General features: G+C 42.1%; 1 protein-coding gene across 1 annotated transcript; it reads right to left on the reverse strand.

The window, feature by feature from the left end:
• Positions 1-1,041: 1,041 nt before the first annotated feature.
• On the reverse strand, positions 1,042-1,419 carry LOC147887164 (uncharacterized). Its single transcript, XM_087394238.1, has one exon. The coding sequence runs from the start codon at positions 1,417-1,419 to the stop codon at positions 1,042-1,044; it is 378 nt and encodes a 125-aa protein (XP_087250364.1).
• Positions 1,420-12,447: the final 11,028 nt, after the last annotated feature.

Here is a 12,447-nt window from a genome sequence, read left to right on the forward strand (position 1 = left end):
CCTTTTACTTTCATGGAACAACTAGCTCATTTCGGATAGATTTGGAGAGGAAATGTCACCTCATCATATCGGTATAGCACACTTTACACGAAATAGAGCTCGGGTAGAGGCTGCTTCCCAAATAGATGATCCAAAGGATATCTTTCATGACCCTGATTATATTCCTAGTGGGACAAGTTCCTCTGATAATTCCGTACATAGCTAGGAAGTGCACGAAACAAAAACTGAGCTAGAAATATTGATGCTCTCCACTCCAACATAGGATTACTCCAAAGGACACTTGCCACTAATATTGCAGCCAATGTCTTTGTGATTGCAAGGAAGCAATTGAATTTCAACCCTCTCCCACCGCCTCCAAAGAAGTTCAAAAAGAAGCTTGTCAAAGTTCAAGTTCAAGCTCAACCTAAGCACAAAATGTAGAACCCATTGGTCAAAGCTACAAATTTTATTGGCAAGAAAGGTCAAGATCCTGACATCCATGTTGGGCAATTTGAGACAAGGTGGATAGTTAGCGGATTTGGACAACTTCCAAATGAGACCAAGAAAGAGCAATTTGCCACGACATTCAATGGTAAAGCAATGAATTGGTTTATGCGGTATGGTATTGCACATTTTAACACTTATGATGAATTAAAGATTGCTTTCTTAAGCCGTTTTAGAAAAGAGAGCACCAGAGAGGACATTTTGAAAAAGATGAGAACAAAACAAAAAGATCTCATGGTTGAGGACCGATTCACAGATGTGAAGACTACCGTCATGATGGTATGGACAAAGCCGAAAGCCATTAACTGGATGTGGAAGTACGTGCCCTTGCAAATCTGCAAGATAAGGTGATTATTGCAATTTCAACTTCCCCGACATTCTTCCAAGGTGAGTATTAAATAGAAGAACCAGTTGCCCACGCTCAAAAGATTTCTTCTTGGAAGCCAAATCCACCCTCCTCCGCTTACACCATGCTTCAACCTCCAAGGTGAGATATTAGATCTCTAGCCACAGATCATCCAATTGGTCTAGAACATCCAACTAGAATACCATAGAGTCCTACGGAAGAAGCCTGTCCTCCACCGCAATCCTCAAACTAGGAACAATATGCTCGATTGGCGTGATTGCTTCTAGCCCAAACGCCAATTTAAAAGGAGTCAACCCCATGGCCACCTTGAATGATGTGCGATAAGCCCATAATGCTTCCAGTGACTTCTCATCCCAATTCGTGCAGTGCTCATTCACCAATAGTGACATGATCCACTTGAAAGTATGATTTGTAGACTCTTCCAATCCATTCGCTTGCGGATAATAGGGGGAAGACTTCTTGTGAATCACCATATAAAAGGAATTCATCCGCTTAATGACTTTGTTTGACAAAGTGAGTCCCCCTGCTGCTAACGATCTCAATTGGACACCCGAATCAAGTGAACACATCGCGGTATAGGCACTTTGCGATCGATTTTGTGGTATTGCCCTGCAAGGCCCAAGCTTCCACCCATTTGATACAAGAATCCGTGGCTACTAGAGTGTAGCAATTCCTTGTGTGGGAAGCTATGGGTTTGAATGGACCCATGAAATCTAGGCCCCATTTCTGAAATGGCTCCAGAGGCAAGATGGGATTAAGTGGCATGCGGTCTTGATCAGTGGGTTGTCCCAACTGTTGGCAAAGGTCGCAAATTTTTGCAAACCACCGAGCATCCTTCTGCACGGTTGGCCACCATAACCCTGCCTACAGACAATGACTTTGCCCACAAAATGGCCACCCAAAACCCCACAATGGGCTTCCATTAACACTACCTTAAGGTCGAACACATCACAACAGTGCCTCTGTCAGGTGTCATTGGTACAACTATCCTAGGACTACTTCGAAGGATCGGCTCCGCAATGCCAAGCACTTCCACTGACTGGTCGCGGTTCATGTGCTTGGGCATGATGCCAGTAGATAGGAACGAGAGCATCTCATCATACCACGACCATGGTCCTTCTGGGATGACTTCAGCCTCTGTCATGATTGGATCTGCCCGAAAAACTACCGCTAGCTCCACATCAGGGAACTCGTCCTCCACTCCTGTTGGTAGCTCTCCAAACTTGAGTCGAGAAAGGTAATCTGCAACCGCATGCTGCGAGCCCAGGCGATGAATCACATCAAAGTCGTATTCCTACAAGAGCAACACCCATCATGCCAATCGGCCCATAAGACTTTGCTGCTTCACCAAATATAACAATGCGAAATGATCAACATGGAAGACAAACGATCAGCCCAACAAATAATGCCAGAATTTCTTGACAGAGTAGATCATGCCCAGTCCTTCCCGCTACATGATAGAATAGTTCTTTTTGACTGTTGAGAGTCATCGGCTTGCGTAGTAGACTGGGTGATACCATTTATTCGCATCTTCTTGCATCAAGATGCTCCCAATAGCTCTATCTGAGGCATCCATGAACACATGAAAATTCTTCTCCCAATCCACAGACAGTAACACCGGTGCTCTAGAAAGTTGAATCTTCAGCTACTGGTATGCTTGGTCGCACTCTGCGGTCCACACAAATGCCTTCAGTTCCACATGTGCCAATGCATTCAAGGGAATCACCATGTGAGCCAGGAACCACAGATGTCTGCCATGCCATCAAATTTGGCCCAAGAACTGCAAGCATTCCTTAGGTGTTGTTGGCTCTCCTCTGGAGTGAATGAAACTGCATGCAAACCTCCATGTGAAGTGTCTCCGCAATGACGGCAAGGAGCAGATGACATGAGCGCTCAATTGTTCGATTTCAAATTCCTTGTGTGATGGTAAGAATGCACATCGTGATCGCCAACGTGTATTCTCATAAATGCATGCAGACGCTACGGGAAATTATTGACAAACGATACATGTAACATCCACAAGAATAGAATACAAATATGCAAAAGAATGACAAGACACAAAAGAACACTGTATTCCGGAGCAATAACTCGCACATCTATGTACAGAATGACCTCCGAATGCTAGTAATAGCATGCGTAGAGAACCGTTTGATGGTTAGAGAAGTAGCCGTTGAAGACCACAATCGAGTGGAGATCCGAACCATCAACCCTTGCAGCTAACCTACCCTGGCACACCCCTCTAGGTCACTACTGCTAACCTGCATGGTTATGCAATAATAGTTGGAGCAACTTTTACAATTGGATGAAGATAGATTGGCTAGCTCTCATACAACTGACATTATTCGGAGAAGAAGAGCAGCCTGGATCAATAGAAATATTAAATTCAAGCTTTTCAAAAAAGGAGACTTAGTGTTGATGTTCAACACTAAACTGGGCAAAATGCCAGGTAAATTCAAATTAAGGTATGATTGTCCATTCAAAGTGATTGATACCTATGAGCAAGGAACATTTTTGTTGGCAGACCTACATGGCAACTCATTTGAAAAACTAGTCAATGGTTTTCGACTAAAGCCTTACATTGGCCCTGATCCCACACAGGCAAAGATTAACACAATCTCACTATAGAACCCGTTTGAGGTACATGGTTATTCGGACTTTGTTTCAACCCATCTGCTCAGTAATAGGGTATCATGTAAATTTCCAATGAAGTCTTCAAAGATAAATACATAACAGTTGTCTGATAGGTCTAAGAACGATCCTAGCTAGCAGTTATATAAACCGCGACTACGACTATAGTCCGACCCAATTTTGCCAACAATGCAACAGAGATATGGCTGCACTTCAAATACAGTTCAGGTATACTCAAATCACCCTCCAATAAACAAAAGTGATGTTGTAGGTGAGAAGATCTAGCCACAAGATCAAGACATGATGAGCTACACTCCAACGATGTTCTGATGTGTTTCTGACCGAAGTCCAACAAAACCAACAGAGAACTCCGCCATGGTTCCAACACGGACCACACTACGCCAATCTGACTTTGATCCACTGCACACACCCCGCATGTGTCTTTTTCACCTTATTGGAATCCGATCGTGGTCTGACGCATCGTTCGCATGTTCAGTCCCACATCCAATTCACCCACCCCAGTCCGACATCCGTCTGACCATCGTGTCTGTCCCTAGAGCTCCACTCCGATTCTCCACAAGCATTAAGGCAAAGTCCGACTATGCTCTGCCTATCTGACCTCACTCCACCCTCTGCCCACCAATTCATAGAACACACTACTTTATCTGTATTGACCGAACAACGACCATATCTACATAGCATCAACGGACCTTCAAAAATTGACAAGGCAGCTCACACAAACAACGCCCTCACCATGAGGAGGAGCATCATCGCTAACCCAAGCCTTACCAAACCCATGATGCACACTCATATAAATAAGGAGGGATGGGAGGTGGATTATACACACACCCAATCGCTGCTTCATTCTACCAGTCTAGCACATGCGAAACTCTCAGTGAATCTCCAAAGAAGCCCAGTGAATGACAGCTTCCACACTCAAGCTTCCCTTCAAATGGCTCCCAAATGCAGTTTGCACCTTACAACTCTCTTGCCTTCCGAAACACAGGATTCATCGCTCAAGCTCCCGAGCTGCTTTGCTAGACGATAAGATGGGTAGAAGCAAAAAGTCCTTGACTCTAGCTAGATAGAGTCCCCGCACAAGCCCAAATGGGGAGAAGGCAATTCTCATCACAGAGAATGAGGAGACCGAGTCTGATGATGAACCCCCCAGCCATCGCTAAAGCAGTAGATTGTCACCGCCACCAGTTTCGCAAGCTTCAAAGTTTCTCTAGACCTTAGAAAAAACCAGAAATGGTTAAAGAAGATAGGCCTGCTTCAATACGCAAGTCTACCATGGACATCTTGGAAGGCCCCGCAGGATCCTCTCACACAATATGAAGCGTTCCAAAAATCGAGAGGTATGTTGAACAACAATCTCATGCAGCTGGTGAGTCGAGTGTAGGTATGTCCCAAAGAAAATGATCAACAACCTAGTAAAAAAATGCATTGTGGCGATGACTGCAGGATTGGGGGTATCGAGGCAAAGGTAGTATTAAATGATTCCATTTGAGCTACCACCAAAGCCAGTGATAACCCAAGTTCTAAAAAATTGAACCTTGGGAAGTTGTAAGCAATGTTTGGGTCATCTACCTTCATGCATTCAAAATTTGTCTAGCTCCATATATGGTTTAGAGGCATATACATAGTGTCGATGCATCATTCCAGACCCGTGCACCAATAAGCCTTCCAAAATGTAGCATGTTTCAAAAAGGGGATTGTCCAATATGGATGGATTCCTACATCTATCTGCATGTGGGGGGCTTGGGTATAATCGGGTGCTTGTCGAATTTTGATGGCTTTCAATCCACTGGCCTCCATGACCAGTTGATTAGGGCCTTATCCAATTCCTAGAGCTTAATGTTTTCTTTGACCACAGAAGTATTTTGGCAGACTGATGGGATATCTCAAGGTGTATGCCTCAGGCACACCTTGGTTTCTATGTGTGAGTGCTAGAGGCACAGTTAGGTGGTGGAGAGCCACATAGGATGATTGAGAGAATCTAGGAGCAGATTGAGGAGATGATTGTGGAGCTCTGAAGTCATCAGTGATGTCAGTGAGCATGTATGAGGTGCCTACTTAAGGACCTCACTCTTCTTCATTCTATAATGCAAGTATTCTGAGTTTGTGTCCACTCTTTCCGTTCCTTTCAGCTTACCAACATGGTATTAGAGCCCTTTGATCCCCCTTGAGCCCATTTCTGCCACATCATCATCTTCTTCTTCATCTTCTTCTTCTCCATTTTCCTCTTTCTTTCCAAAATCTTTGAGAGCTTGGTTCTCCACCTACAAATGACCATTGCCCAAACCCTCTGAGTTGGAAACTCCTCTAGTATGGGCGAACTTCCACCTGCAAGAAATTGAAGAAAAAACGTCTGTGTTGGCTGCCATTCCCCAAATAGCGCATTTTTTGCCATTTCTTCTATTGCTCAATACTCCCTACCTGCTCCACCATTGCCTGAGCCCTCTTACGAGTAGATGGGCGACCTCAAGACAAAGATTTTGAGCCATTTTTCAGCTCATTTGGTTCAGTAACGAGGGAGAAATCATCAAAACTCAGGTTCAGCCCTGTAGCAACTCCCCCGGGCAAAAGTGCGCACCATTTCGTCCAACCTCTGTGCTGGACCCTCTCTGGTATATGAGCTTTCTTTTGCTTCAGAAAGCCCTCTTTTCCTTGCTTTGAAGAGTGAGCTACAAGCCCTCCAAGTTCAGCCTTTTGGTTTTGACAGTTTTGGACAAGTTTTTGAAGATGATGCTACATAAAATGCTACTCTAGCATTTCTGGTTTTTTGAAACTTTCAATAACTTCAGTACAAGTGTGGCTTCAGTTTTGTTTTGAATTACTAGACCTAGTTTTGATTGGAAAGCATTCATTTTAGCCACTTCTATGAAGCATGTAAGAAGAAGCATCATTGATTGAATATTGGTCACTAGTCTTTGCTACATCAAGTGCTCATATTTTGGAAGTCTTTCAGTTATTTTTTGCCTTGTGAGAGAGATAGACACTACCCAATATCTGGGTTAGACCCTCTCATGGCTACCCTATTGAATCTAGAGAAGTTCAATGGAAAGGGCTTCCACACATGGCAGATGAAGGTGAAATTTGCATTGATGAGGGAGAACTTATGGGGACTTGTCAAACCGACTCCTACCGCTTCTTCTACGGCCTCCAATGCTGGAGAATCCTCAACTCCAACACGACCGGCAAGGGATCCAGCTAGAGAAGAAAAAGCATATGGTATCATTACTCTTGCTTTAGGAGATGATTATATTCACCATATCTCTGACTTGGAGTCTCCTTCAGAAGCTTGGCAGAAGCTTGACATGATTTTTGGTGCTAGCTCTCACATCTCTAAACTATCACTTAAAATCTCTTTCTTTGAATTCAAGATGGCTAGTGGTACTACTTTAGCAGCTCATGTCAACTATATGCGGAGTCTTATGACTCAATTAGCTTCTATCAACTCTCCTATTACTCCAGATGATGCTATGGCAGTGTTACTTAAGAGTATGCCTGAAGATTATGATCACATAGTTACCACTTTGAAAAATCTTCCTAATCCTAATCTTGAAGGTATTATCTCTGCTCTCCAAGAAGAAGAAAGGCATATGGAGCTCAGGAAAGGCAATGACACTGTTTATGCTGTAAAAGTCCAGAAGGGCAAGTATACCCCTTGCAATCACTGTGGAAAGACAAATCACCTTTCAAAGGACTGCTTCAAAATTAATCCATGCAAGCACTGTGGCAAGAACAACCATAATGAGAAGTTTTGCAGAGCCAAAGCAAAGACAAAAAATGCAAATCTACTTTCAGTTAATGAGCCTCCACAAGATGAGGCATCCTTTGAACATTATGCATTTTAAAACATCTCTATGTATGCTCCAGATCTCTCTTTTTATGTCAAGGTACTCAGCCTGGATAGTCCTCCAAAATGAATGAGATAAACTATTGTGTTTTGTGTGTTTTGTAAACACCTCTGGTCACCTTATGATGTAGGCCATGTGTATGTTTTGCTCCATGGTACCTCCTGCAGACATTGTGTGCATGTACATGCAGGGGAGATAACTATTGGAAGGTCTTTTTGTATCCCTTTTTGTTTACCTTACACCCAAGGGAACCCTTGCTAGCATGAGAACCTAGCCATAGATTTATCCTTGACCACCATGAGATGGCATGAGAAACTATGAGACTAGATGTATCCTTGACATAGCCTGAGGCATTCCCTTGAGGGGGGGTTTGATGGGATATCTCAAGGTGTATGCCTCAGGCACACCTTGGTTTCTATGTGTGAGTGCTAGAGGCACAGTTAGGTGCCGTGGTGGAGAACCACATAGGATGACTGAGAGAATCTAGGAGCAGATTGAGGAGATGATTGTGGAGCTCTGAAGTCATCAGTGATGTCAGTGAGCATGTATGAGGTGCCTACTTAAGGACCTCACTCTTCTTCATTCTAGAATGCAAGTATTCTGAGTTTGTGTCCACTCTTTCCTTTCCTTTCAGCTTACCAACATAGACTACAAAATCTATTTCCTTTCCAGGATGTTTCTCACAGCTACTTTCATGGCTGTGATAGATTCTAGGAAGGCAAGATCCTTCTACCCAGTCTGATTGATACAACTGTTTTAGAGATAGCAAATAGCAAAACTTCAAGATGAAGAACCACAACTTGTATTATAGAAAGGACTCAGCCTATTAGCCGAACAACTCTATAAATTGGGAAAAGATCACATCTTGCGTAAATGCATCATGCCACATGAAATCCCATTCATTATTCATGAAGAACATGAAGGCTTTGCAAGAGGACACTTTGCAAGGTAAACAACAACAAAATATTGGTAGCTAACCCTTGGGGCTAACCCTTGGGTAGATGCTTATGAGTATGCCAAAAGCTATGATGTATGTTAAAGAACCATCAAACCCCAAAACAAGGATTTCAGCCTCCTAACAAGAGTTACCCCTCAGCAACCATGTGAAAAATAGGGCATTGACTTCATGGGACCCATACATTCAGCCGCAAAGCAAACCCAAGCACGCTACATCATTGTGGCTATAGACTACTTCAAAATGGGCTGAAACTAAAGGAATAAGAAAAGTAGATGCCAAAAGCACAACAAAGTCCTTGTATGAAAATTTAATTACATGATTTGGATGCCCCATTGAAATTGTGTCAGGTAGAGGAGCACATTTTGTCAATGATGTAATCCAATAACTCTTGTCTGGCTTTATGGTGATCCATAGAAAAAGCACACCTTACTATCCCCAAGGCAATGACAAGCAGAGTCCACAAGATAATATGCATTATCCTAGCCAAAATAGTGCAGCGATTGGGTAAAAAGATGACTGCAGTGTTATGGGCATATCGAACCACATTAAAAGTTAGTACAAGATTTATGCCCTTTCAATTCGTGTATTGCCTACCTAGTTATCAGGTCACATACACTGACATGATTTTGGTTGGACACATAGTAGATTGCATAAATAATTGTGCTGCACACTTTCATTCCACACTCTCAAAGCATGTGAAAAAAATAACATCTCTCACACTACACACACAGCTATCATACTGCATACTAACTGAAATAATGGTCTATGGTACACCCTATCAAAATGGATGCCGCATCATCATCGACTTATGCAGCATATACTACCCTCTTGCCACACTGTGAAGGGCATCTCAATTTGAGGCAATGCACTCTTGCACTTTTTGGCTGTGCTACCTATAGAGATTTGCTCCCAAACTCAAAAAAGGAAAGCAACACTGGTCCTCTTACCAGGACACTGTGAACTTGGTTTGCTTTCTTGAGCTTCTTACCACGAACCAGGCTCTGATACCATGTGAAGATAGTGGGAGAGAAGGAAGGACTCTCACTTGTGGCTTTCTCACATACACAATGGGGGAATACGCACAAAGGTGGAGGCTGAAAACAGTTTTCCTCTTCTTAGTTGTGAAAGCCAAAAGAACTCTAGTACAAAGAAATAGAAGAACCCTATATGTGGGTCTCAAACCAAACTCAGCTAACTAAGGTGGCATACTAACTGAGCCATGAACTAGAGTACATAAGGATAGCTATCATCCAGCTATTATTCATGGGCGGTGTACCAACCACATCTGCAACTAACAAGTCGGTGACATAAATGCACAATGGTCACCCTGGCATATCACGAGTGGAGCTCGATATCTCAACAATGTGTTAATTTTTGAATCAATTCTTAAAGTTATGATGGTATGACTTGCAGGCTTGTGTGCTCGACTTATACTTTTTGTGTAGAGTTGGTTGCTCTCCTTATGTGCTTTTGGATGACAATATTTTTAGCTTGAAATCTAATGTTTGACATACAACCTTCCATAGTCAGAATGGTCTATTGCAAGTCCAAAGCACCCTTGGCATGGAGGGTTGGAAAGAAGTGGCTTGCTAATGCAATTCCTTATAGTTGCTTTTTGCAAAGAGGGAGGGGTGTTGTTTGACCTCTTGTTTGTGGTGGTAGCCTTGAGGTAGCTCAAATGTAGGAGTTCATGTTGTTGGCATTGATTTTGACAAAGTTATAACAGAGTGGGTTAAACACCACAAGGGTTAGTACACCGCCTTAGAGTTTCCTTATTTTTCATAGTGAAAGCAAATTTTGCTTCATGGATTTCATACATTTTTATTTTACATGCTTATGTGCGTAGTCCTAGGTGAAAGACAAATTTTATCTGGATGAACTAATGATGAGTTCTTGTTAAAGGATGTTGAAAACCAGTAATGCTAGAGTTGTGGGTTGGTGGGTAAAAAATATGGTATTCTAGACTTTTTATTGGCAAGCATTCTCCATGGCATTGAAGACTTCAAGATTTTAATCATTTCTAGGACTTTGCCATGTTATGCAAAGGTAGAGGCATTCCACATGGCAAGGCATGATGAGATCTATGATACACAGCCTATCAAGAGAGAGAAGAAAAATCTTGAACATAGGCAATGCAACCAAAAACTTTCAAATGAGAAATATCTGGTTTCCTACTAGTGTACCTCTCCTCTAGCGTCATGCCATGTATTGTTGCAGTGGGAGTCCCGTTCATTATGTAGATTGCTGTAGCAACTGCTTCAGCCCAATAATAATCTGGTAGGTCTTTTTCGTTGAGCATGGCATGAGATACCTCTCCAATATGCCTGTTTTTCCTTTCCGCAAGTCCATTTTGCTGTGGAGTATGAGTGCATGAATATTGCTGCTTTATGCCATGCTCCTACAGGAACCTTGCAAACTCATTTGAGAGGTACTCTCCCCCTCCATCTAACCTTAGGCATTTTATTTATAGGCCGATTTCTTTCTCAGCCATAGCTTTAAAAGCTTTGAAATGCCCAAACACTTCACTTTTCTTTTTCATAAAATACACCCAAATTTTTCTATTGTAGTCATCAATAAAAGTGACAAAATAATGACAGCCTCCAATAGATGCAGCTTTAGTAGTCCACACATCAGAGTGGATTAATTCCAATGGCCTCTTGAACATGTCTAGGAAATGGTTTCCCTGCCTGTTTTCCAAATTGAAAGGCTTCACATACCTTATGCATTTCTGCAACCTTGAACTTATGCAATCTTACAATAATATTTTGGGCCTGCATTAATTTAAGTCGATGTACATTAACATGACCAATGCATTTATGCTAGATATCAATATCTACAACTACACCAGTCCCATGTGCAAACATTGCTGCACTCAATTCAGGCATGTTTGCATCTAAAGTAAACATTCTACCCTTCTTCTTTCCTTTTGCTATCAAGTGACCTTTATTTTTCATATTCTCAACAAAGCATCCATGAGGATTAAATCTGACCTGCAAGCCCTAGTCAACTATTTGACCAACAAAAACCAGGTTCTTGGTGATATTCGGGACATGAAATACATCAAATAGGTATTTCCTTTACCCATCCTGCATAGACAAAGGAATTTTACCAATCTACACAATAGGATGCGCAGTATCATCACCAGTCTCCACAAATACTGGTCTTTCCATTTTCCTTGCATCCTGCATCCATTCTACATGACCTGTCATGTGGTTTGATGCACCTAAGTCAACATACCACACATCATTGCTTTCTTCTACACTTGTCATAGAGTTGGTCATGTGCTGCACCATAAACAAATGCTCATTTCTGTCATCACCCTGTCTACTAGAGGATGCATAATTGCCTTGCTGCAATTTTCTAGTCATGATGTCATTCTACTTTTTATAGTAGTCTTTAACCATATGACCCATTTTACCACAGTAGTAGCAATCAACATTGTTATCTGCATTTTGGCCTCTCTGCCATCCACCACGACCTCTTTGGCTCCCCCTGCCTCTAAAGTTACCATGTCCTCCTCCATAGGCCTGGTTTTCTTGAATTTGCTGCATATTTTCTCTGTAGTTGATAGGTCTTTGTAGTCACTTGGTTTGGCGGACTACGCTCATTGCTTGGTTCATTGCTATTGGCGTGGTTGCATGGCATTCTCTTGCTTTTTCATGAGTCAACTGTTTGGTGGACTTTTGCTAGCTTTTTTTGAGTGGCTCTTTAGTCGTTGTTCATGAAGATATTCCTAGCACACTCAATTTATAATGTCTAACTTGTGACCTAATTGGTGTCTACAGTTCATGTAGTTGCTCTATCTTGGTGGTCCTTATCATTTAATGAATGCATTATTCATTTTAATCAAACCTTTATTGCATGATCTCTCTCTCTCTCTAGTCTCTCTCTCTCTCTTCTCTCTCTCTCTCTCTCTCTCTCTCTCTCTCTCTCTCTCCCTCTCTCTCATTCCTTTTAAACCTTTATGTAGCTACTTAAGTTTGTGTGTATCCTAATTTTTATTAAACTCTTTAACTGTTTGGCTCCCCGCAATTACTTTAGCTAACTTTTCCAGTTTACTCTCCTACTTCCTTCTAGGTTGTATTCTATATAACTTATAAATAATTAATATACTTGGGTGAGAGTTTAAAGAAGACTTCTCTACTAGG

The sequence above is a fragment of the Dipteris shenzhenensis genome, chromosome 23 (genome assembly GCF_047967505.1).
Source record: "Dipteris shenzhenensis isolate YYH24624 ecotype China chromosome 23, Dip_SZ_1.0, whole genome shotgun sequence".
Classification (NCBI taxonomy): domain Eukaryota; kingdom Viridiplantae; phylum Streptophyta; class Polypodiopsida; order Gleicheniales; family Dipteridaceae; genus Dipteris; species Dipteris shenzhenensis.

What these genes read in the sequence shown, in the direction of transcription:
- LOC147887164 (XM_087394238.1), bottom strand. Translation starts at nt 1,419, where the DNA reads ATGTGTTCACTTGATTCGGGTGTCCAATTGAGATCGTTAGCAGCAGGG.